Below are 26262 nucleotides of genomic sequence, written 5' to 3'. Positions count from 1 at the left end.
TCAGGCCAAGCTGTGACAGACAGACAGACAGGTTAGGGGGCGAGATGGGCAGGGAGGAGGCTAGTCAGCACAGGCCTTGAGCATAAAGGGCTTGTTGAAGCAGAAAAGGCGCCGGCACTCTCGGAGGCCGTGGGGCCCAGAGGGGAAAGGTCTGCTGCAGCACTGCCACTCGGCTGCTCGGCCTCTGGGGCTGCAGTGACAAGGGCTGCAGAGGGGCCAACAAAGGACACCCCTGTCACCTCAGGCTTCACTACGAGGGGGTCCCAAAAATCCCTTCCCACTTTGCCCATTAGAACAAGACTGTGCGGCCTGCCTCTGGCCCTTGTTGTGGAGTCGGCCTCCTTTCTCAGGCCAGCACCGGCCATTCCAGTTTCTACGACTGACAGAATACCCTGAAACCTAAAAGACCTCAGGATACTACCTCAAGAGGTCACTGACCCTGCCCAAGGCATTGAATGGCCAAGTCCATGGGCAGCCTCTCCAAATATCCAGGAGGATGTGGCTATCAGAGGGAAGGGCTCTTTCAGGGCCAGCTCAGTACAGGCTTCACAGATCCAAATGCCCCTAAATCCGGGGAATCACAGGAAGTCATCAGTGCAAAAACGAATTTGAGGGTGGAGCAGCAGAAAGAAAAGTGACCCTGGAACAGTGGTCAGGACAGGGGCAATCACAGGGCTGGGGAAAGGGGACAGCCAACTCCCCTCTGGGGACCCAAGGCTCGACTGCTCTAAGGAAATGGTGCTGCCGAGGCCTGGACTGATTCCGCCCCACGCCCTCCCCTTCCCACCAGGGAAAGGGGGTGTGGGACCCAAGTCCTGAGGCTTTGGGAGCCTCGAGCACTAGCTGTTTCTGCAGCAGCTGCACAGGCACAGTTCTGTGTTCTGCCAATCAAAGACAACCACATCAAACTTCCCCTGAGTCAACTGTCACCAAACTACTGCAAAAACATCCCAGGGCCTTCCCTGGTGGGGACAACCACCCCATGGTGTGAGGGAAGAATGACCTCAGTGCTAACAAGCCAGGTGTCCTGGAGCAAAGGCAGAGAAGCGAGGTGGGAGCACAGCTGGACCGCAAGACACCTTCTGTTTACAGACCCTGATGCTGGGCAAAACCCAATGGAAAAGAAGGGAAGGGAAGGGAAGCTTATCCCTTCTGCTGCAATCATGTGGCCACTGAAACAAATCACTCAGCAAGACGTGAACACAGGCCATCTTCCAAAGGTGCTGAGACGAGAGGTAAGGGTTGGCGGGAACAGGTTCTGGAAGAGCTGCCTCCCTGGCAAAAGGTCTGACACCAGCTGTTGTTCTGGGGGCTCATCTCACCCTGAGACTGATCCCCACCCAGCCTCACACTCCTGCTCCTGGGCGGTGCTCCCCTCTCCTGCTGTCCCTCTGTCCACACCAACACGGACAGAGAATGACTCTGCTTAGATTTTTTTTTTAATAAATTAGTTTTTTTTTAAGTTGTTGATGGACCTTTATTTTATTTATTTATATGTAGTGCTGAGAACCGAACCCAGTGCCTCACGTGTGCTAGGCAAGCTCTCTACCACTGAGCTACAATCCCAGCCAGACTCTGCTTAGATTTTTAAACTCACAAAAATAAGAAACTCCTCACAAAACTCCAAATCACCACCAATACATTTATTTGAGGGAGGTGGGGTCAAATCTTACCATGAACTTTTATATTGGGTAGGGCTAGAGACAATGATCTGCCTAACTTTTTCACATTCACACAACTGCACAGGTAACCGAATCCTGCACATGAGGTGTCACCATTAAACAGACAAGCATTAGATGAGGGGGACACATTCTGAAGAGTCACATGATTTCCAACTCAGAAAAAGGCGCTGCCCTCGAATCAGAAAAGTAGTGTTGAGGAAATGAAGGCAGAACCTGGCACTGGCCTTCTAGCCTAGGCCCAGTCATGATGGCGGCCTCGTGAAGGGGTCATGCCCTATTTACAAAGCAGGAGAGAGACACTCCCAGCCGAGCTGCAGAGTGAGAGCCGGGCTCCCTGGAGGGGTGCAAGTGGGTGGGACTGATTCCATTAGGCTTCCCTCAACCACCCTGGCTCCACAAGCCTTTCTCTGGCTCTGTACAAGGCCGACTCTGGGAAGTCAGGGAATGACGCCTCAACTCCCCACCCCCCCACCCCACCGTCTCCAGGTCTAACAGGTGACCCCACCCACTGGGTGCAGCCCACCCCTGCGCAACCCCACACCTCAACAGACGCATGGCCAATAAGAAAACTGTAGCCCAGCGGGGCTGGGGTACACCTAGGTGTCGCTGGGCTGCAGTCTCCCTAGAGGTATCCCGAAATGATCGGCCTCACCAGAGGGCCAGGCTGAGACTAGGAGTTTGGTCAGGTGGTTTAGGTTACTCCAGGGCAAAACACGATCCTGATGACACCCGGCGGAAAAGCAGGCTGGAGCCGCGGAACAGCTGGCCCTGGAAGGGAAGGAACGTGACCGTGAGACCAGGAGCTTCCCCATGGCCTCAGAGAAGAGGCACCACGGCTCTGAGGCCCCAGTGCAGGTAGAGGATCGAGGTCTGCATCCTGGGAGGACAAGGTCAGCCTGCCTGTGCTGAGGAGCGAGCAGGCCACCTCATGCCTGGGAGTGCCCAGTGTCTCTGGGGCTCCTCAGGAGAAACTCCCAAGAGGAGACTGGTGCTCTTCTGGCCTCAGAGCCCAAGGGAACTGAGCCTCAAGGGAGGAGTACGATGGAGACTGACTGTAGTGCAGGACCGGCTGGCTGTCCCCCTCCCTCTCTCCACCCTCTTCTCACCTAGAAGCCAGCCAGCACCCTGCTCTCCCCAGGTCAAGGCCGCATTTACCGTGGGGCAAACCAAGGCTGAAAGAAGGCAGGTCTGCCCTTGCCTAGAAGCCTGGTCCCCGACCGCTGGGCCCGGGAGCGCCAGCCGGCAGGAGGCAGCTTCAGCACAACACCCCAGAACCCAGGCCTGTCCCCCACCCCCCACAGGCTCCCCATGTGGTCAGCGCCACTCTGCAGGGCCTGGGGTCCTAGAGAAGGGGACCTCCCGTATGCCTTGTCCCAACACTGGTTCAGCTACTGTGGTCTCGGGCCTCACATTTTCAGTCCAGGTGCCTTGAAGGACAAGTGCTGAGGCCTAACTACCCACCACAGGGGCCAGGACATCCTCATCCTTGTCCTAAGTCTTTAAGAGTCAAGTGAGACTGCACCTTCCGTGGAATTCTTACTTTGTTTGTTCTTCTTAAAGCACAGAGGCTCACTGTGCTGCCCGGGCTGGCCTCAAACTCCTGGGTGCTTCTACCTCGGCCTCCAGGGGCTGGGACGATGGCCGTACGCCACCACACACAGCTCTGATGTGTCTTTTAAATGAATCCAAACTGAGCCACCTCAAATCCTTTCTTAAATTAGGTGAAGTGCAAATTTAACTTAAAAGCCTTAAACCAAGTGTCTGTATTTTCTCTATTCTCCGTACTAGAAGCCTGGTCCCCGACCGCTGGGCCCGGGAGCGCCAGCCGGCAGGAGGCAGCTCCAGCACAACACCCCAGAACCCAGGCCTGTCCCCCGCCCCCCACAGGCTCCCCATGTGGTCTGAGCCCTTAGTCGCCCCTACAATGAAGAGCTCACAGAACCATTCAGGGGACAGTTGTGGCAAAGAATGGGAAAAGCCTCCAGCCTCCCGGGCTCACTCACCTGCACACTCAGGTACTTCCAGCAATGAATCCAGGATTTGAACACTGGGGAGTAGGGGGGGAGCCCAGCCTGCAGCCTGTGGGAAGGACAGTGTGTGAGAGCCAGAGGACAGAGGGAGGCAGGTCAGCTACACCCTCAAGAAAACAGCCTTGGGCTGCCACCTGCCGACATCCAGAAATCAGGTTCACCTCACAGGGCGTTGGTGGATCCAGGGGAACTGTGTACATGGGGAGGTGGGAGGGGGCAGAGAGCCAGGAAGGCCCGGCTGGGGAAGCCCGCAGTCAGCAGGGCCGCGGAGGGCTGCACACCTACCCACAATTGTTCACAGCCATGAGGTCTCCGACCAGTAGGAAGGGGTAGGTCAGCATGCTCACTGCGATCTGAAACCCAGAGAGACCTGAGTGCCGGCGGTCTGCCCAGCCCAGCCCTGCACACGCTGCGCAGCACCTTGCACTAAGACCCGCCTCCCCGTCCCAAAGCTGGCCTGAGCTCCACCCCGCCCACAGGGAAGGCCAGGGCAGCTGGACTTACCCCCATCACAAACTTGGTGTAGCTCCGGATGGCCAGGGCCTGGCTGAACTGAGGAGACAGAAAGGGAGTGCGGCTTGCCACGGACAGCTCAGGATGCAGACTTCAGCCCTGCAGACCCCGCCTCGCCCTCCACACCCTGACCCACCCACACTGCATAGGCTGCCTCCATCTCAGGGCCCACTGCGTCCATGGCCTAGAAGGGCCCCAGAAGACCTGAGGCAGAGGTACAGGAACTGGCTGAGGACTCCAATGAAGGAGATGGGAGCACAAGGTCACCTGCTGCTGGCTTGTGTGACATCGTGAGTCAGCTCCCAGGACATAGCTTATACCTGCCTGGCTGCGTCCAGGGCCTGGGCTAGTCAGGGCTCACTGAGTGAACCAAAAGACGGACTCCCGTCCAGACACCCAGAGAAGCCTGGCCCTGGGCCTAAGGAGAGGGAAGACTCAGGCGGCTGCCACCTCCACCTCACCAGGTTGCTGCCCCCTTGGTGAGGGGCAAAGCCAAAAGCCCCACTCCTAAAACTTTGCCCTGGGAATAAGCTAACAAGGAAGGTCACTGCCCATCCCTCGGCTTCCTGTGGAGTAGCCATCCCACCAGGGATTCCCTGACCTGGGCAGAGATTGCCCAGCCCTCTGCCTGGGCGGCTCAGCAGGTCGGCAGCCCCACCTGAGCCTGGAAGCCCACACAGAAGACCCCTTCCATGCGGCGCCTGACTCTGCTGCTGCTGCTGAAGTGCAAGCAGCTGCCCAGCCAGACCAGAGTAGCCAATCCATAGCCTCCACCAAGACACCCAGCTGTCCCGGGCATGCTCTGCATACGACAGCAGCAGTGCACCCACCCACAAGGTCCCCAAGGAAGGGCAGAGCTGCAGGCATGTGGGACGGGGTGTCTTCATGGAGCTTATATTGAGAGGCCAGTTAAGACTCACCCAAGTTCAAGGGCCAGCCAGCCTTGCTGTGGGAGCAGAGCTCTCATCTGGGGCCACAGACCTGTGCCCAACACCCCCAACCCCCAGCCCATACTGGGCCCACACAGCCCTGTGGACCCTGCCCCTCCCCGACCAGGCTGATTCTGGCAGGCGGGTCCCCGGGTCCCTCACAATCCTCCTGGGCTTGGCTGTCCCTATAGCCCCACAAGAAAACCACATTGCCCAGGAGATGAGGGATGAAGCCACTAGGAGTTCCAGCCCCTCACAGCTCTCTAACCCTTGCCTTAGTCCAGCAGAACCTGTCACCCACCAGGCGCCCAGAGCCTTTCCTCACCAAGCGCCTGCAGAGGGACCAACTGCTCTCACGCCTGACGGACCTGCTGAGGCCTGTGTGCACCAGGCTGGGAGAGCCCTGCCAACAACATGGGGGAGCTCCCGCCCGGCTACAGAGATCACCAGAGAATTCCGGGGAAAGCACCCTCAGTCTAGCAAAGGGAAGGACCTGGCCCAGTCTTGTTGGTTCCAGCCCAGTGACTTTGGAGCGCTCATTTAACCTCAATTTCCACTATCGGTGTCATCCACCTGTCCTGTTTCCTTGACAATCAAGGCTGGCAGGACCAAAGGTCGTAACCTTCACAGAGGACTTTGAAAGCATAAAAGAAGAAGCAAAATCTTCTGATTTCAGAGTCTTGGTTGAGTCTCTGCCCAAAGTACCCTGAGGAACACTGGAATGGTAAAGCTGCCCAGGACAACCGCCCTCCCAAGTCTGGGTACCAATCTAACATCCCATCTTTCCCCAGGCAAAGCCGAGACACCAGGACTTCTAGGGGCCTCTGTCACCCTCAGGGCGAGGGAATTCCAGAGTCCTGGACCTGTCTCAGACCCTGGGAGTCAGGAGTACATGGAGGTAAAGAAGGACAAGTCCTTGTTCCAACCAACCTGGGAACCTGGATTCTGGTCGTTTCCCAGCCCCCCTGGGGTGTCACTCACGCTGTCATCCACCAGGTAGGCATTGATGAAGTGGGCCAGCAGGTTACAGCCCCACAAGAAAACCACATCGCCCAGGAGATGAGGGATTAAGCCACTAAAAAAACAAGGTGAGCAAAGTGAGGGGGGAGCGAGGGGCGAGGTCCTGGGGCTTCACACCCAGGAAGCAGGGAGGAGGTTCCAAGCTCAACATTTTAGCACCCCCAAGAGCAAAGCCTCAGAAGGAGAACCCACAGGCCCTTGTGAGCCAGCAGCGGCCCACCAGAAAGGCCGGGGTCCTCGTCCCCGAGGTGTTACAGGCCACTTCTAATGCCACAAACTGTTGGTGGTCTCAAGCAGTTTTTAAACCACAGAAGCCAGGCATCAAGATGTGAGAGTTGCACATCTCAGATTTTCAAGTGCAGATGATGAAAGTATCCACATGTTGGCAGCTTTCTCCTGGCCTCCTCACCAACTGTGTTCAGTAAACCTCTTCACCCCTAGAACATCCCACTGGCAACATCCCATGCAAATGTTTCCAAGGAGGCCACCTCATAGACCAACTCATAACGTGACGACCTTTATGGCAAAAGCTCCAAAGAGCCCACAGGGAAGGCTCCCGAAGGCAGTGCTGAGGGCACTAAGCCACAAGTGCCACTTGGGTCTTTTGGGGTGTTTTGTTTCCTTCTGCAGCACTGGGGATGCGGTTCAGGGGTGTCGACCATGAGCCACATCCCAGCTTTAAAATTTTTCCGTTTTAAGACAGAGTCTCGCTAAGCTGCGCAGGTTGACCTGAACCTTGGAGCCTCCTGCTTCGGCTTCCCAAGTGTGTGCCACCGTGCCCGGAGGCCACTTCTGCTCTCCACATATGCTTATTTGCTTGTAGAGGAACAGAGTGCCTCGGGAAGTGCTCCAGGGGAATGGCTGTCTCTTGGGAAGGGAAGCAGAGTCATTTCTGAATTTTTAAAAAGTCTTTTGGAAAGCTCAGAAGAATATATGTTAACACATGTATGAGGACTAGCAATCAAAGGATTCTTTTGGGATGCGATTCCTAACAGGGCGTCCCTGCCCGTGCTCAGGTGACCATGCACGGGAGCTCTGGGACTTGTAACACAAATGGGTACTGCCTACTCCAAACCCCCGGGGAGAAAGAACCCAAGGGCTGGCGTGAAAACGCCAGAGGTGGTGACACAGTGTTTCAAGGCCTAAAGTACCAAGTACACAGGCGAACACGTACTCACATACTTACACACATGTGTGCATGTATGTGTGAATGTGCGAGTGTGTACATCAGCGCGTCTCAGCCTCGGCGCTGTCGCATTTGGAGCCGAGTGACGCTTTGCTGTGTGCTGCTTCCATGCTACAGGACACCCAGCAGCACCCTGGTCCCTCTCCACTAGGTGCTGGGTCTGACAATGAGATGGCTCTGAGAACCCTGATGACAGCCACATGTGATATATGAATGCACACAGACACACACCCCCTCACAGGAATCCCTTGGCTAAAGAAATGCTATAAATAAAACCCTTGGAAAGGGTTGGAAAACCGTAATATAAGACATTATATTAATATACTATAACTATAGAATATCATTAATATGTGATAATATCCCATAAGTAAAAAATATACTAACAACACGGGACCCGATACTCGTGCACTATACATGGAACAGCTGTGTCACCACCTAGATCTGGAAAAGGAAGACAAAACACATACTTGTCAAGCCTGGCTTCTGAGTTCTGTTTGTAACTTTTTTTTTTTTGGGGGTGGGGGGGAGGTGCTGGGGATGGAACCCAGGGTACTCCATCACTGAGCTACATCCCCAATCCCCTTTATTTTACTTTTGAGACAGGGTCTCTCTGAGTTGCCTGGCTGGCCCAAGCCTCCCGAGGGGCGCTCTGGTGGGCGCGGCTTGGACTTTCTGAACAGCCTCTCGTCAGGTGAGTAAGGAGACAACCGAGCGCAGGAGGTCGGTGACCATCAGGACATCATGTGCCCTTGGGCCCCAGCCAGTGGCTGCTCTTAGAAACAGAACCAAGGGCCAGATTTTCTGACTTTTCAAGAGAAACCAGAAACACAAACTCTGATTGGCCAGGACAGACACGACTGGCTGGAGTTGGCCTGTGGCTCCCAGCACTCGACCCTTCAGTCCAAGTCTCAGGGTTTCAGGCACTCCTGGAGTGAAGCCAAGAACTACGGGTGCCGTGGCTCGTGAAGACCACTGCCAACGCCCACCTGCAGCCCCCGGGGTGAATGGCCAGGGCCTCGCGGGGCCACTCCATTCATCTCCCCTGTGCGCTGGGTAACAGTCCCTGTTTGTTTGTGGTGCTACAGATTGAACCCAGAGCCTGGCGCGCGCTGAGCCACACCCCAGCCCTATTTGATTTTTATGTAAACTGTGACCTGAAAAGGGCCGAACAGCTTGGTCCTGATGCTCTGTGGCCCAGACCAGAGCTGGGCCACAGCTGATCGGACTGGGGCAGAGCCTCGTGGTTAGTGTGAGGGGGCAGCTGTGGCCTGGGAGGCCGGGAACACACATGTGTTAGCTGGGCCATGGCCATGGCCGGTTACAGGGTGGATAAACTCACGTACACAAAGAATCCCAGCAGCCCCTCCTCTTTGAAAATCTTCCCAATGGAGCTCAGCACACCACTGTGAAGAAGGCAAAATAGGAATACAAGGTCACCTGGTCACTTAGCAGCAGCCAACCCCACCAGTCCCCCCCGAATCCAGCAAGTCCTAACCTAGATGGGGAGGAAGAACCCAAGAAGAGAATCGCCGAGAACTCTGGTCTGGGGAGGTTTACACAGTCGTGAGGATGGAGGAAACCAACACACCCCAGGGGCACGGGACCTGCAGTCCTCTCCTGCCGCGTTCCCTGGGATCTGATTCAGGAATGAAACCCTCACCGGGGACACTGCAGCAACAGCAGCAGGCCCTCTCCCACCTGGCCCTGGTACTTATCTCTGGTCAAATACCCTCCTGGCAGAAGAGCCTGCAGGTCACCTGACAGGGACCGCAGGGAAGGGGTGGTGAGCAGAGGGGGTCACCTCGGGGTAAGAGGAACCCAGAGCCTTGAAATGGGACCCCTGGACCAGCCTAGGAAAAGCCATCTGGCCCTCCATGGAAGACGCCTGGGCACTAGTGTCTACTGGAGACCAGAGGACAGGCTGTGGCATCTTGCATGTGAAATGCAAAGAAGGTTCAAAAACCTCCTCTGCGACCTGTAGCTAGAATGTCAGCTGGCCTCTCCTGAATGGCGGCTATGCAGGAAAAGTACAGGAAAAAGGAGCAGGTGGCAGAAGACGGCGGGAGCCGAAGCCCCGGCCAGCACACGTCCCACCAGGCCCCACCAGCCTTCTCAAACGGGCTGGCCACTGGAATTCTGAGACAAGTTGTCCTCTCTGGTGTCATTTCCCACCCTGACCTTTCAGTCTGGGAACAGGCCAGTTCTCACTAGTGAACCCAAGATGAGGGGACACAGCAAGCAGGCTTCATGGGGTAATGGCCCATGGGATAGCTGCAGAGAACAAGTGACCCAGGGAAATGAGATTCAGAGGGAGGTAACCCAGATGTGTCTATGGGCCACATGCTTCCAGGACCTGTACCCTGTGAGGCACCTCCAAGGAGCAGAGAGGGCACCAGCCCTGCAGGGAAGACGGTGTGGGTACAGGTGCCACCCTCGCCCACATCCAGGGAAGCTTCTGACACACAATTAGTGGATGAGTCCCAAGCCCACGGGACAGCTTCTCAGGACTGTGAAAAGAGCTGCTAGCCAGGCTCTAAAACAACCGGAGAAACCTTTAGGGCATCAACTGAAGAGTCCAGAAGGTAACCCTGGGTCAGTCCTAAGTGACAGAATCAGTGCTGGTCCTGAACACCTGTCCAAGCAGAATCCACTGCCCAGCACCGAGGCTTGTATAGCGCAACCCCCGGGGAAGAGATGGAAAAGAAAAGGCCCGTGACACAGACCACGGATGCTGCTGCCACAACCTTCTAAAGTGACGCAGTGGGCTGAGCTAGGGCACAGTAATGGATCAGAAACGGTGCAGCACTGACCCCAGCATGGCTTGTGCTGGGTGACTCTGAAGGGTCACAGGGCCACTGCAGCCAAGAGAAATTACCCACCTGTATTTGGCTTCCCGTCCCACAAATTGGACCATGCAGCGCATTGAGATGACTGAGGAAAGAGCAAAGGCACACAGGTGACTTGGTGGGCCAAAGCCCATGACACCCTAGCCACATGGTATCCAGTGGTCACTGAACAATGTGGCCTAAGTCAGAGTGCAGGAGACGAGGGCCTGAGGCTCTGGGACCACAGCATCCCATTTCTTCTTCCTAGAAAGAGTTCTGTGCCATTGCAAAGGACTCTTGGCCAATCTCTCCTTGGTGGGTTCCAATGGGAACTCCTACCCCCACCACTTCCCAGCCATGCCACCACTGCCTGCCTACAGCACACAAGGCACCATGCCACCCCCCATTTGGGGACAGATGCAGTCCCTCAGGGCGGCTCACCATGCAGGGGGTGGGCCAGCATGCGGGACACGCACTGCATCATCATCTCGTAGGACGTCTGGAAGAGAGCGGTGAGGGGACTCCATCAGGCCTGTCTCTGGGACTGGCACTCGTGGGGAAGCTGTCCTTCTGGGGGAAGACTGGGGGACCCACGGACCTCACATGGGGCAGTCCACTTCCCAGGAGAGCTGCCTGGTCCCCAGTGAGGCCCAACGGCAGCTGGGAGGGCTTTCCAAAATTCCCCAGGTCCCAGCAAGGGCTCCTGCATGCCATGCACCAAGCACACACATGGCCAGCAGTTCCTCTTCAAAAACCCACCCACCCCAGGATGAGGCACAGCAGACTCCCCTCCCCGCACACCCCCCTCCCCCCACACACCCACCTCCTTCACTACTTTCTTCAGGGAGGTCTTCATGTCATCCTTGTTGGAAACCTGCTCTATCTCATCGGGAGGGAAAACCTGACACATAAAAGAGGGACAAAAGCAAGGTACAGTCATGCCTCTTCGGCATCTTAAGGGATGCAGATGGCAGAAACCAGCCCCTGATATTTCCTCTACAGGGATTGCTAGCTGGGCCACCTCAGGTAACCCCCATGCCCAGGGGACAGGATGAAAGACAGCCACTGTCACAGCTGTAGGAAAATAGGATTGTGGGGCGGGAAGCCTCCAAATCACATGACCAAGGGTCTGACCACCAGGGTCTGGAGCCCAGCCATGGCTCTTGGGTCCAGAAGGGGGGAGCAGGACCAGGCACACGGGCTGCCTCTGATGGTGGCTGGGGGCAACTCCAGGCAACTGCTCCTGGCTTTGCCCCGGATTCACCTTCTTCATGCTGCCCCGAGTCACAGTGGAGAGGGCGTTGGACATCAAGCGGGGGCTCAGGCCCCGGAAGAGCCCGATCTTCCCGTCCACTTGCACAATGTACTTGGCTATAAGAAAGCAGAGGGAGTAGTGTCACACCCAGCTCAGGAGCGCCCACTCCTGGGCCACACATTCCCAGACTAGCTATGGCTTGTCCCTCAAGTCCCTGCCTACTCCAGCATGGAGGGAGCCTCCATCCAGGGTCTGCAAGCAGTCGGGCTCCATTCCCAAATGTCATCTGGCCTGTTTCTTTTTGCAAAACCTTCGCAATGTACTTTAGACAAACAAGCTCACACACTTTGCGTTTTCTTTTTGGTTTGAGAACTACTTGGCAAACTCAGCTGTGGTTTCTCAGTGTAGTGACCTAAGAGCTGCAACCCAAAACCAATTTCTGTTGCTTATAAAATGTTTTTCTTGGGGAAAAGAAAAAGAAAAAAAAAGAAAAGAAAGAAAGAAAAATGATGATGTTCGTAACCTAAGGAGGGAAAAAGTGGAAGAGGAAGGGCACTAAGAAGAAGGCCTAAACACGACATGCCCTGGCTGGGAGGGCCCACCTGCTCCCGTGCTGCACCCTGGACACCACCTGGCACTCGCCAGTAGAGGAGTGATTGAAGCAGAACACCCATAGACGATGCTAGGAAGCCCTTGGGTGGTCAGTGAGCTGTGCCTGTGGGGGCCGTGTTTTGATAGGCCTCTCCTTTTACAGAGACTCGCCTCATTGTTTTATTTTACATCAACTTTTTAAACACGTTCAAAAAAGCCATGTATTTTTATAAACCCTCGACCCTGGAAGCTCCCCTTTCAGACCCACGCATTAGCTCTCTAGCACCGCACAGAGGCAGTGACGAGCAAGTGCACCTTCTCCTCAGCAAGGTCTGCCAGCATGGCGACTGGATGTCACAGTGGGAAAGGGCTTCCACTGGCTTTCCAGAGCACCTGTCACGCGCACAAATGGATTTCTGAGATGGGAGTGAGCTGGAAAGAGGAGCGGGAGGAGGGGAGGGATGGGTCATGGGGCCACTGTCCTACAGCACAGAGTGAGAGGCACAGAGGGGAGAGCCCCACCAGCCTCATTTTACCTGATTTGCCCACGGGTGAGAGGGCAAGGAGCTGTACCTCCCCACTCCACAGATGAATCACGGAGAGAGGGAAAGGTGAGCAAACTGTGTGGGAGGCCTTCATGGACTGGCCAGGGCCCTTACTCCAGAGCCAGGAAACCTTCTAAGAAATTTTTCCTTTTACACAGAGAATGTCAGGACAGCTGTGCTGGTCACCAGGATATGGCAGAGCAGTAAAAACTGGCCACACCTGGACATACCTGATCTCCCAACTGAGAACAAACATGGTGTCCAGAAGTACCCAACAGACATCTGCTCACATCTGGATTAAAGGGACATTTACATAAACAGGTGGGGTGCCTCAGAACTCTCACATCTTTGCAAAGAGCCACTAAGATGGAGGCCAAGACTGCTCTACCTGGAGTTGAGTCCTTTGCAATGTCTATGTGATCTGAATGGAGTCATGATGTGGGATGTGGTGTCATAACAGCCAGTGGAGCCAGACATGAAAGCTGATGAAGTGCGATCCCGGCACACTGGCTCCACAGACAGGTGGGACCGCCTTCCTCCTCCGGTGACCTACCCTCCCCCTGACATTTTTAAAATAAAAATAAACACAAATACATTTTCCCATAAAATGACACATTCTGCCTGGCTCTAGCTTTACAAGGGACAAGCAGGGGTAAAAATGGAAAAGAAAAATGACATCTGATTCTGACAGTGTGTGAAATAAAACAAACAAAAAAGTGACCCAGAGGCCAAGCCCCAGGTTACTCAGCAGCAGGAAGATTTTCAGAAAACATTATGGACCAAACAGGCAGGAAGAGCAGAGGTGGGAAACATCTGGATTAGTCTCGAGTGGAATTCTGGCCATGAACAAGGAGAGAAGGGCATGAACAAGCAAGTGCCATCACAGTCACCCGGCAATGGGGGGGACTGGGAAAGGAACAGCTATGATGGACTTAAAAAGGCCCTGGACGGCTGACACCTTGGGCCAGCAGGAGCAGTAGTGACAGCAGGTGGACGTCTCGGTGGACAGACCTCCAGCAGGGCAGCTAGGAAGGGACTTGAGGGCTGAGGCACAAAGTGGTGTAGCCAAGCTCAGGGACACCCGGGGCAGAGCTGTGACTCTTCACAGTTCTGTAACCAGTGGCGAGAGACGCCAGAGTGAGCGGGCACTTGTCTCAGGAATGCTAGGGAGCAGAACAGCCAGTTGTCATGAAATAAAGGAGCTTAGGAGGCCACTGTCAGGCCTCCTGCTGGGACAGAAAAGTAGAAAAGCTGCTCAGAAAGAAAACTCATGCCTGCCCTGCTCCCGGCAGAATTGGCTGGCAAAGGTTGACAGGGATTAGCGTCCCGGCCTGGCCCTTGGCTCAGGCATCTGTCTGTCCTGCTGACTGGGCTGGTGGCTGGCAGATGTGAGCAGAGGAGGTGGACCAAGGCCGTAGTGCTCACCTGCTCCTGCCTGACACCCTGCCGTGTCTAGCAAATCTCAGGTTCTCTTTTTAGCGCCAGCACCAACTGTGGTGCCCTAGGCCCTACTGATGGTCTCTCTTCTGTTGGCATGGGCTTCCTGGCCTGAGCACCATACTCACCATAGGTGAAGAAGCTCGGCAGGTAAAGGACCTTCCTCCCCAGCACATTGGTCCCAAGCGTGGGGGGCATCGGCTCATGCCCCACCTTCAAAATTAAGAGAGAAAAGCAAAGTTCTTTGGTGATTCAGGCTCACTGCACGCCCTCTTTCCCATGACTAATTCCTCTAACGCTGCTCCTGTCTCCCACTCACACACCCCAGAGAGCTCACCTGCGTTGACCGCCATCGGCATCACATACTCTCCCAGCTCTGAGCAGCATCCAGTCCTGGCTACTACCCTGACCACCCTGACCACAATGCCCGCCCCATCCGGGCCCCAGCATCCTGATCCTCAAAGCCCAGGATTCCCAGTGCAGAAACACCCCTTTTAAAGTACTTCAAAGTCCATTCCCATCTCAGGAGAAATCTCAGTTAATTTTAATTTCCAGGTAAAAATTTCATTTTCCAATTGCACTCCCAACTGTGCCAGCGCTAACACACCACACCTGAGTCTCAGACCCACACTTCAGACAGCTCAGCTCTGTCACCCGGTCCTAAGTTCCCCCCATTCTCTCATCTCTTGCCTAGCCTACTGCAGACACCTCCATGGGCTGCCCTTCCATTTCCAGCTTTAGTAAACTTCCCCCCAAGCCTACTCTTCCTCAAACCCATCCTCAACTGTCCTGTAACCTCTATTGTCCCATATCCCTGGGACAAACTGACTGCCCTGGGCTCCACAGGCTACTGTCATTCCTGCTGCACAGAACCCAATTATAACCAAAGTTATTATGCCGTCCACACCTGAGACTCTGCTGGGGTGGGGGTGGGGGCATTTATTATCTGCCCATTCACAGGCAGAGACTCTGTAATCCAGGAGGAAGGCAAGGTACAAAGGAGACTCATGCCCAGGTAGGGAGTGAGAAGGCCTGCCTTCCCTTGGCAGGGCCAGGACACCAGCCCAGAGGACCAGAGTGACAGAAGCAGCGCCTTGCAGATTGCACAGGGAGGGACTGGAGCCAGCAGGTCAGGAGGCCCTGCCTCAAAAGCTGTGGCAGGTGTGCTCCAGGCCCAGGTTAGCCAGTGTCTTTGAAAGTTCAGGTTGTCCCTTCTGAATGTGATTCTGAGACACACATGACAGATCACTGATTATAAATTTTAAGCCCCCCCACCCCCATTATGGGCACTGTCTTAAATACAAAACAAAACCCACATTCCAGCCCCGGGGACAGACGAGGCTAGAGGCAGCCCTGCCCTGCTAGACATTTTCCCTTCTGAGTGAACCCGAGGGTTTGGAATTAAGTTTAGGTTTTGTCTTTAAAGGCAGGTGATGCTCCTTATACACTCAGCTACTGCTCTGTGCTGTCTTAGTCTAGCCACTATCATTTGGGAGTCCCTCTGATTCCGACTTTACACTTAAGTTTGTGTCCCTCCACCCCACATCCCCATGGCTTTCAAATCTGTTGGGTCTATATCTTAAACTACTCATGATACCAAAGGCACACTGTCTCTCCTGCTCATTCCTCTCACCTGCGGGTTTTAATTATCTGTTCCCAAGTCACTGCATGCCTAAATCTGTTAATCCAGTCCTAACCACAGCCTACACTGTGGTCCTGTATCAGATACTGGCAGAGCCAGTCAGCCATCTTTAAACCCCCAAAGCCCCAATCTTGACACCAAGCATTCATTTAATCTATTTCCTGCTCTCCCAAATAGTAATCTGATCTACTTTTTTGCAAGATTTTCTTCTTTTTGGTACCTGAACCCAGGAGCACTTAGCCACATCCCCATCCGTCTCTGAGACAGGGTCTCACTAGGTTGCTTACAGCCTCACTAAATTGCTGGGGCTGGCTTCAAATCTGCAACTCTCCTGCCTCAGGCTTCCAAACAGCTGAGATTCAGGTGTGTGCCACCAAGCACAGGCTTTTTGCAAGATTCTACTCTGATTCCCAATCTATACCCACTGAGATCAGACCCTCAAGTATGTTACACTTAGCACCAACTGCCACCCTAACTGGGTCCACCCATCTTACACACCCACCATCTACTTCTTCTCACCCTTCGGGCTCCCCCATTCCCCAATTCTTTTTCAAACCACCCTTATTTCAATTTTCTTTTCAAACCTGTACACCAAATCACTAACTCCACCACTGCCCAAATGAAGCCACTTCCATTTCTCTCACATGAGACACCCATTCTGTACATCCCAGCAACTTGCACCCCAAAGACTCTACCACCTGCCTCTCTAAAATTCCAGCCCTCGTTCAATCTCACTCCACTGGCTCTGGCTCCCAGCACCCTCGATTATCAACTCAGTGCTGGCAAAGCACCAGTTTCTCTCCCAAGCCTGCAATCTCTATTGCTGTAAATACTAATCTTATAAGTAAAGAAGCCCTCACTCCCAAATCACAACCAAATGCCCACCAGTCTCAGTGTCCACTGCCCCTCAGCCATTTCTTTGGTACTGAGGATTGAACCCAGGAACACTTAACCACTGAGCCACATCCCCAATCCTTTTTATTTTTTATTTTGAGAAAGGGTCTTGCTAAGTTGCTTAGGACCTCGCTAAATTGTTGAGGCTGGCTTTGAATTTGTGGTTCTCCTGCCTCAGCCTGCAGAGCTGCTGGGATTTCTGGCATGAGCCATTATGTCCAGCCCCCTCAGCCATTTCTAAACCTCAGTCACAATCAGTTACTCCTGATTAGATGTCCTCATTCCTTGTCATATTTCTGGGCACACTCAAATATATTACCCCCATTCCCTGGATTTCAATTATGCCCCCCACCCCCTGACACTGGGGATTGAACCCAGGATGCTCTACCACTGAGCTACATCCACTGACCTTATTTTTTATTTTAAGACAAGGTCTTGTTAAGTTGCTAAGTAACCCTCCTGCCTCAGTGCTCTAAGTCATGGGGATTTCAATTACTCTCATTCATAGACCTTCTCTTTTCAATGGCATTTGACATTCTTCAGTTCAATCTCAGGGACTGGTAAAATCTGACACCCATTTGCATTAAATCAAACCTCAAATCTCTGTTGGGTCTCCATCTCAATTTTTACCTCCAACGCTCGCCTTTCTGAACTGGAAAATTCTAGCCTACATCTTCAGATACCACTTTAGGCTTGGACCACGCCCATCAAAACTGTGCCTGTCTCAGTCACACACACCTCCTTCAAACTGGACCTCTCCCTTTCTCAAGCAACCCTTTCATCAGTACTGCATTGCTGGCGGCCACCAAATATGTCCAGTGTCTAAGCATCCCTGGAGTCCAGAGACTTTGCTACCTGGGTATCAACTTTGGCCAACCCCTACCTATCTTGCCTTGTCTCCACTGCGCCTTTTGCCAAATTCCAGTACTCCCAGACCCCTTTGGCCTGTCTCCGCAGTTACAGCCTGCGATTCCATTTTCTCCTACAAATGCGTCATCCCCTTCCCTCTAAAAGACTCCTCCTTGCTGCCCTCTCCAAACACATCACCGCGGCTCCCCCAGTGCACAGCCCTATCTGTTCCCTCCCCCCCCCAACGCGTCACCCGGTCTCCTCCTCCCACCAAATCTGTCGTCGCCATCAAATCCAGAGCCCCTATCTCCTGTAAACCGATAGCTCTCCCCTGCTGAATTCTTTGCCTTCGAACTTAATCCAATACCTACGTCTCCCCTTCCCCCAAGTCCCATGCCCTTCTTTCCCTCCTAAATTTGTGGTCCGGCGCCCACTCCTTTGTTCCCCAAAGCCTCCTTTAAATCCATCTTTGTAAATTCAGTCCTCGTTGTCTTCCACCCCAAATGCGCTCCTTGGCCCCCAACCCTTCCCCCTACCCACTCACCCAAACTTCTTGCCCCTCCCCCAATTCTGTTGCTTCTTCCTTCACCCCGAATCCGATGTCCTTCTCTATTCCAAACCCATCACTTCAATTCTTTAACCTTCTAAACCCGTCCCTCCATCCCGTCGCCTCCTCCTCTATACCTGCTCCCCTGCACCCTGGTCCCCAGTTCCTTGCTCGCCCAAATGTATCGTTCAGACTCCTTCACCCCTTTTCTTGCACCCCCAAACCCGACTCCTGCCGACCCAAGCCCCTCACCGCTTGCCTCCTCTCCCACCCCTTCCTTCCGGAAAACCCACGGTCCACACTCCTCCCCAAATCCGTCGCCATTGACCCTCCCGCTCCACTCCTCCTCCCGGTCTCGGCCTGTCACCTTCACAACAGCTTCCCATCTCCTTGCGGCGCCTTTGCCCCCTCACCTGGATTAGCAGCTTCACATACAGCAGCGGGTGGCTAAGCGCCGTCACACCCGCGCCCAGCGCCACGAAAAGAGCCTCGGTGGTCGGGGCGTTGTCCCCCGAGCCCAGACCCCCGGACGCGCCGTCCATTCTGCGGGCGGAGGGCTGCGCTGCAGGCCGAGGATGGCGCGGGTGTGCGCGGTGCGCGGGCGGCGGATCCCGAGCCCGGGCCTCGACCCCCGCAGCCGCTCCGCCGCGAGCTCCAGCTCCAGCTCCTGCTCCCGCCATCCCCGCGGCACCGCCGCGAGCCTTGGGCGCCACTTCCGGGTCCGAAGCCCCCATGGCGCCGGGCGGCTAGGTCACTCCCCGTCACGTGGCGTTGAGAACCACGCCCCTCGCGGGCGTCGGAGGCGGGGCCGGGCCGCACCACTCGCAGCCGCGGGGGAGCGCGGGAGTGAGGCGCCATGGTGGGGCCTGCCGGACGTGGCCCCTGGTGGTTGGGATTGGGGCCTCGCCGAAAGCTGGACCGAGGACTTGAAGTCAGTGGTCACAGGCAACCGGGGCTGCAGGTTTGGGAGCCGCGGAGGCCGCGGCAGGCCCGGGCGCTGCCCCGGGAGCCCCAGAAGACGGCGTGGGCGGGGCTCAGCCACTCTGGCATCCAGACGCCCCCAATATGGCCTGAGGCACTTTCAAGCCCCCTCCCCGGCTTCGGGAGTTTTCTCTGCAGTTCTGGGCCCGCCCCTTTGCGGCCCACATCCTGGTCGCTGCGGCCTTCGCAGGGTTGGGGTGGCGGCTATGCGAGACCCAGGCCTCCTGTCGCAGGCAGAGCCCCCCGGTGGGCTACAGCCGCCCTTCTTACCCCTCCCATGTCCCATCTGCCAGGAGTGACCTCCCGCCAGGTCACAGCCAGAAGGCCCCCCCACGCACACACACACACACCGGGGTCCACGCTCCCGCTGTGAACCTTTGCACACCCCACCCTTAGAGCCCCAGTTACAAAACGTGGTTTGGTCTAAGGTAGTTGAGAAGATCAACTAGTCCGTCCACGTAAGCACGCACAGGCACTGTGCTGCGGGCCCTTAGTGTGCGTCAGGCACTTCTAAGTGCGTTACACCTGTTAAATAGGATCCAACAATCCTGCCAGGAAGATATTTATTTCAGCAAGTGCCCAGTTCCCGTTTGTAACCTTGCCCCACCCCCAACACCCAGAACACCAGCACCCTGCTAGTTATGAGGGTGCTCAATAAAAGTCGCTGTTAAATGGATCTTAAAGTCGGCAGGGACAGACAGGGACGGCAGTCCCTTAGCCTGCATTTATGTTGTTGTTCGTACTTCGTGAGAGTTCTTCAGAATAGTCAGACACCTGCCTTCTGATCGCTTTTGACTCTCCTCCAAGCTGACCTTTTAAAAGCCACTCCCAGTCACCACTGAGGAGGACAAACACTGTATACTTTCCTGGTTGGAAACCTGCGGGTCTCTGTCCCTTCACAGAGGGCTCCATCTCCCCCCCCCCATCTGACCTCCTCATCTCAGACTTGCCCCGATGGAATCACTACAAAACCTTCCAGCCCTTCCGATTTACCAGGTTTTCTCTTTCAAACCCAACTTTCATTAACCGCCCCCACCCTCTCCCAAGAGTGCTTTAAATGATTTCCTCTTGCCTGAATTCCGATTTAGCTTTTTCAGTGTGGAAAATCAAGTTCATAGGATAATAGTGAAGCTAGATTTACAGATAGGTAGTTAGGTAAATCGGGTCTAATATCCAGTAAGATAAATAAAATGGAGGCCAGACCATTATAGAGAAAGGAGTCCCGGAAACCAGAGCAGCACTTGGGGAAATTGAAATGTTATTGTCCCCATGGCCCGAGCCCATTCTAAGGAAAATGTTAATGAAGCAGCAAAGGAGGAGGTGCTAATCAAAAGCTGCCCCAGGCCCTTCCTGCCCACCTTATCTCCCACCTTTTAGGCCTTCCATTCTATCACTAAAAGATAAGGGGAAATAAAAGATCTGAGTGTGGGAAAGCTGAAAAAAGAACTTAGCTATAAAAAAGGGAAGACCTCCCACTTCCACCGATTCTGCCTTTTGGGTCCCCTTCTTCCTCTGGGGAGAAGTCTTTTCTGCTGTCCTTTAATAAAGCTTCTACTTTCCACTCTCCACTTGCCTCGGCTGCTTCTCTAATGTTCAAACTTCAACATGTGGGGAAGCAGGACTCCTCACTCATAACCAGCGGTATCCACAGGTTTCCAGCTTTCTAGGCAGGTGTCAGAACAATGTCATCAGGGCACTTGGTGATGACACATTTCTAAGAGAAAATGGAATCACCGTGCCTGTACCTTCGGGATGGGCTGATGCGTATCCGGTGAGGGCTGTGATTGGCCTCACCTTCCTCCTGACATCTCCTCACGCAGACCCTTTCCTTGGCTGGGTGTTCCTCTCCATTTTTCCTCCATCTGTCTATGTTTCCTTCTGAACTTGTCTGTCCCCATCAGACCTTGTGTAGATTTGGCCATTTCCCACAGTGATTCCGTGGAAGGGAGCTATGTTGTATTTTATTTATACATTATTTTGTATCTTCCATAGCAACAAATAGGGATACACACATAGTAAATGCTCAATAAATGGTTTCCAAGTAATTCAACAATTTCCAAAAGTGGTGGGGGAGGGTAAAAATAGGTCAGTTAAACCTGCTAGACCGCTAGGAATACCAAGCAGAAGCAAATGTAACACTGGGCTATAGCTGTATCTCTACAACTCAGGGCTCACAGGGACACCAGGAGGAAAAAGTAAAAAAACTTGATATTTTAAAATTGCAAGCCAGGCACAGTGGCACACGTAATCCCACTGACCTGTCAGGCTGAGTCAAAAGGATCACAAGGTCTGGACCAGCCTCTGCAACTCAGTGAGACCATGTCTCAAAAAAAATAAAAATAAAAATAAAAACAACTAGGGATGTGGTTCAGTTGGTAACGTATCCCTGGGTTTAATCTGTAGTACCAAAAACAGAACAAAACCTTCAAGCCATTGGAAGACATATCCCATCAGCAGAGTGGACAAAACAGAAGGACCTAAGATAATACAGCAATTTGAAAGAAACTTTAAAGCGGGAGGGGGGGGAGTTTTCAAAGGAAAAGAAAGTACTAGAAAAAAGAACAGGTATAGTTGAAAAGAAAACAGAACCTCTAGAAGTGAAAAGTGTGCTCACTGACATGATTGAATGAGGAAAAGTCTTGCTGGGCATTCATGCTCCTGAGCCACCCAACAATGTGTCTCCAGAGCTAGAAAGCAGTTGGCTCTAGGCTGGGTTAGTGCCCACTGACCCTGCTACCCGCTGCTCTGGTCACCCCACAGCACTTACCACACTGTAGTGGGAAGCATCACCCTGAGCCCTTGCCATTCTCCCCTGGTAGTCTATCAGCTCGTTGGCACTAGGGACCATCCATTCATGGCTGAACCCCAAACTTGGCACATAGTAGGAACCCAACAAATGCTTACTAGGAAATAAATGGATAAGCCAAAATGTGTTGTGGTTTTTTGTTTGTTTGTTTGTTTGTTTTATCTTGTTTCTTGGTACCAGGGGTTGAACACAGGGGTGTTTAACCACTGAGCCACTTTCCTATCCCTTTTTATTTTTTTTATTTTGAGACAGAGTCTTGATCAATTGCTTAGGACCTCACTAAATTGCTGAGGCTGGCTTTGAATTTAGGACTCTCCTGCCTCAGCCGTCCTAATTGCCAAGATTACAGGTGTGCGCCACCACACCTAGCTAAAGTATGTTTTAGAATTATACAGGAATTAAAACTTTAGGAAGACCCATATGCCCCCAAGCAGTAGGATAAGCTAATAGAAAATTAGCAGGAAATCAGCTGAGCACTGTGGCATATGCCTGTAATCCCAGTGGCTCAGGAGGCTGAGGCAGGAGGATTGTAAGTTCAAAGCCAGCCTCAGCAACTTAGTGAGGCCCTGAGCAACTCAGAGAGACCCTGTCTCTAAAATAAAATATTACAAGGGCTGGGGATGTGGCTCAGTGGTCAAACGCCCCAAGGTTCAATTCCTTGTACAAAAAAAAAAAAAAAAAGAAGAAGAAGAAGAAAAAGAAATTAACAAGAAACCAAACACTTGTAGACCTTGAGAATTGCAAGAATATAGACCATCCCAGCTCCTTGGGATCCAGTGGGGAACTATGTTGCAATGAAAAGAGAACAGAAAATCCTAAGAAGCCACCATTGCAGTTAAGTTGACATCACATTAACTGGGTCTGGAGGGAATCTAGGGGGGATGTCAAGGTCTATGTGAGAGTTTAGGCCTCACTGGGGAAGGCCTGCCAGGAGGACCCCCTCAGTGTAAGAAGGTGACCACGCTTGGCCACAGGCCTCCTGTCCACTTGTCCTGGGGGAGAACTTCCTGGCTGCTGCCTCTGCTCGCCTACCTTGCTGGAGTGGGGGCCGGGGGTGGAGAAGGCTGCATCAACCTTTGGGACTGACCTTTATTTCAAAGCTTCAGGGATTCTTGACAGTGCTGGAAATCAGATGTGAAACAGCATGTGGCTCTGGGGAAAAAAGCCATTTCCTATGATCTTGACTGTGACGGATGATGGGAAGGAAGGGACTCTGCCCTCGAGAGACAGTTTGAAGCACTGACCCCACTGTGAGACATGTGACAGATGGGTAGCTGGATAGCTGAGGCCAGCAAGCCATTTGTAACAGCAGGATTTTGAAGCAGAAATGTGTATTATTTCATTTTAAATCCCTGCACCTGAGTTTATCTTGGGGAGAATAAGGAAGAAAGATGTGGTGTCAGGGAGCCCGCCTCCCCTCTTGGCAACAGCAGGTCCTAAAAGACAAAGACCATTCCCCCTGAGAAGGGCCCAGACTGTCTACCCATGATGCCCACATTTCCACAACACACTTCCTGCAACCAATTTTAGTACCTGTGTGGTTCTAGTTAGCATTTGAGTTTGGAAATCCTGGTTTCGATTCTACCAACCCCGAGAACTAGTTTGGGGTGTGCAGGTGTGTGTGTGTGTGTGTAAACAGTTAACTTCTGGGTGAACTGAAGTCTAACCATGCGCACCCACAACTTCGCTGGTTGGAGGTACCAGAATTGGCATCTTGGGGTACCCCTGCTCACTTTGGGTGCTCCATGGGAATTGGGACATCAAAGCTCACCACCAGGCCAGGACATTACCTGGACTCCCAGTCCCCAACCCTAGTTGAACATTAGAATCACAGAAGAATTTAAAAAGCGGGGAAATGGGGTGGTCGCTCAGTGGTAGAGGGCTTGCCTGTCCTGTTTATGGCCCCAGGTTTGACCCCCAGTACTGCAAAAAAATAATAATAATAACCTCAACCCTCAGCTCAAAGGGTAGACTGGGACTGGGTTAAAATGTTGCTTAGACCCTCTCTAGGTGATTCCTGTGTTCCAGGCTGGGGGCGATGGGATGCTCAGCATACACCTGTGCTCAGGTGGATGGGTGGGTATCTCCCGGCTGAGGGGGTCACAGAAACACAGAAAATAGCCCTTTCAAAGAGAAGCCAAGGAAAGCACTATTTTCAGTTCTTCTCCCGGTGTGTTTTCCTGGGAGTCAGCAGAGTCACACACACAGCATCCAGTTTGCAGACTATTTTCCTCCCCAGGGCCAGAGCAGTAAGGGAAGCACCCCTTGCTGTACCGCAGCCCCTCTGGGTACCAGCTGGAAGTGGCATCTTTTTTTTGGTAGGGGGGCAGGAGGGATGCTGGGAATTGAACCCAGGGGCACTCAACCCCTGAGCCACATCTACGGCCCATTTTATTTTTTTATTTTGAGACAGGGTCTTGCTGTGTTGCTTAGGGCTCAATCGCTGAGGCTAGACTCTAACTTGCAATCCTCCTGCCCCAGCCTCCCAAGTCACAAGGATTATAGGCATGAGCCACCCTGCCCAGTGGAAGCTGCATCTTGTCCAGACTTGGGCCTGAAGTTCCAGCAGGGCCAGAGGCAGAGCAAGTCTTAGCTTCCAGTGAAGCGCAGCATCCTGAGCAAGCTCAGGAGGGACAGAAAGCAAATTCCCCTGGATTCCTTCAAGCACTACCTACTGAGCATCTCCTAGGGCCAAGCATGGCCGTGACGCTAGGAGTATACAGTAGGCAAAACACAAGAAACCACACCGTCATGAAGCTGGTATTCTAGTCTGGGGGATAGACAACGCGATAAATCAGCCTAAGTGATAAAAAGAGGACAGTGAAGCAGGAGAGGGCCTGGGAATGTGTGAGGATGTTGCAATTTGGGGGAATCTGTGAGGGTCAGGAAAGGCCTCGTGAAATGGTGACATTTAAGCAAAGATTTGCTAGATGGGGTGGGTCCAGTGGTGCACACCTATAATCCCAGTGGCTTATGGGGCCGAAGCATGAGAACTGCAAGTTTGAGGCCAGCCTGGGCGATTTAGCAAGATCCCGTCTCAACATAATAAAACCAAAAAAAGCAAGAAACTCAGAGGTGAAGTGTCCCTGGGTTGGACGCCCGGCACCAAAACAAAACAAACCACCACCGAGATTCAGCGGAGGGGTGAGGGGAGCCATGGGGCTGTTCGGAGGAAGAGAGTGCCCGATAATGGAGGTACAAGTCAAAGGCCCAGCGGGAGGAGCCCAGTGAGAAGGGACAGGGGCTGAAATGAGGCCAGGGAGTTGGACCTCGTAGGCCTTCGCTGTGACCTTAGCTGGGGCAGCAGCAAGGCACAAGCTAGATATATTTCAGAGGAGGGGACCCTCCCAAAGGGAAACTGAGGCTAGCTCGTGGGTCTCCAGCCGGCTTTCCCCCTGGTTTCCCTGTGGGGGTCTGAGAGTTGGGGTGGTCTCAGTCCCACTGGAGGGAGCACGGAGCATGGATGAGCCCTGAGAGGCCGGGCCCTGGGACCTGGGGGGACCCAGTGAAGGTGAAGGTGTGGGGAAAGGTCACCAGAGGCTGGGCCACAGGGTGTACAGGAGCAATCTGTTCCCTCTCTGCCTGGAAACCGGGCCACTCTTGTCTCTCCCTGAGCCGTCGGGCAGGACAAGCGGTCCAGGCCCAGAGAAAGGCCCACTGTTGTCTGGAGATAAAAGAAGCCCCCCCGGCCCACCCCCGGGCTGTGAGGCCCTGTGCTCGCTCTCTGGGCACCTTCTCAGGGCACTGCCTGGCACCACCCGGCTCTGGCCTCGCCTCTCCAGCTCCCCTCTGGTGCCTCCCGCCTCAGCGGCTCTGCAGGCCTCCCCTCCTCCCCTGGACACACAATGTCTCCTTGTGCCTTCCCCCCCCCCCCGGGCTCCCAGGGGCGTCTCCCCTGCCGGCCACACATCCACGGCCAGCCCAGGCCCGCGGCTCTTTCATCCCGCTGCCCAGGATGCCTCCCTGGTCACCCCTGCTATCTGCCTCTGGCGACCTTGAGTCCCTTCTGAACAGTGGGAGGGCCTGGCAGGAGCCTTGCCCAGTCCCCGAGTGCCAACTCTGAAACCAGATCGGTCACACCCTGAAGAAGAAAAGGCTGTTTATGTTCCTCCTTGACGTCCTCCAGCCGCCACCAACGTCAGGAGGGACACTTACTTGCCAGCTGGGCTTGCAGCCATCCCGGTGGCCTGGGGCAGACTTCCACCTGCAGCCCAGAGAGTGTGGACACAGGCAGGTCCCGCCTCCCGTGTTCCTCAGGGGCCTCAACAGTGACATTTAGAGACACCCCGGCTGCCACCAAGGGCAAGTGGCAGGAAAGGCGGGGTCAGGAAGGGAAGGTGGCCTGGCTCCTGTGCTGGCTGGAGGGGTCAGGCCCGCTGGCCAGCCGCTCAGCGCCCTCCTGCAGGAAGCCTCAGCAGATGGCGAACTTCTGGCCCAGGGACAGGGTAGAAAACTCTGGCTGCTTGTGGGAGGGGACAGGAAGGCTGGTCCCTGAGAGAAGCTGGTCTTTTCCTGTCCTCCTCTCTCCAG

At 54.0% G+C, this 26262-nt stretch overlaps 1 protein-coding gene across 2 annotated transcripts; it reads right to left on the bottom strand.

Annotated features, from left to right (window-relative positions):
• Positions 1–1622: 1622 nt before the first annotated feature.
• Positions 1623–26161, bottom strand: Mtch1 (mitochondrial carrier 1). 2 transcript variants are annotated; one of them, XM_046450775.2, is made up of 12 exons: positions 25888–26161; positions 14142–14226; positions 11450–11556; positions 11009–11086; positions 10627–10684; positions 10240–10291; positions 8704–8763; positions 6085–6229; positions 4217–4264; positions 3998–4065; positions 3686–3761; positions 1623–2450 (listed from the first exon to the last, which is right to left on the bottom strand). In XM_046450775.2, exons 1-12 carry the CDS (start codon positions 26005–26007, stop codon positions 2379–2381), a joined length of 969 nt encoding a protein of 322 aa, XP_046306731.1. In that variant the 5' UTR covers positions 26008–26161; the 3' UTR covers positions 1623–2378. The 2 variants fall into 2 exon arrangements, with proteins under 2 accessions (XP_046306731.1, XP_046306728.1); XM_046450772.1 differs by lacking the exon at positions 25888–26161 and adding an exon at positions 18359–18694.
• Positions 26162–26262: the final 101 nt, after the last annotated feature.

This window comes from Marmota monax, unplaced genomic scaffold, assembly GCF_021218885.2.
Source record: "Marmota monax isolate L192 unplaced genomic scaffold, Marmota_monax_Labrador192_F-V1.1 WCK01_AAM20220418_F8-fsc00127, whole genome shotgun sequence".
In the NCBI taxonomy this organism is placed as follows: domain Eukaryota; kingdom Metazoa; phylum Chordata; class Mammalia; order Rodentia; family Sciuridae; genus Marmota; species Marmota monax.
The sequence above is the reverse complement of the archived record's forward strand: the minus strand, read 5'-3'. Positions and strand labels throughout refer to the sequence as shown.

Coding starts and splice junctions, on each gene's coding strand:
- Mtch1 (XM_046450772.1), bottom strand. CDS start 18,679: ATGGGGGCTTCGGACCCGGAAGTGGCGCCCAAGGCTCGCGGCGGTGCC. Junction 10,292..10,626: donor GCTGGCCCACCCCCTGCATG/GTGAGCCGCCCT, acceptor CTCTTTCCTCAG/TCATCTCAATGCGCTGCATG. Junction 8,764..10,239: donor GGACGGGAAGCCAAATACAG/GTGGGTAATTTC, acceptor CCTTCTTCACAG/TGGTGTGCTGAGCTCCATTG.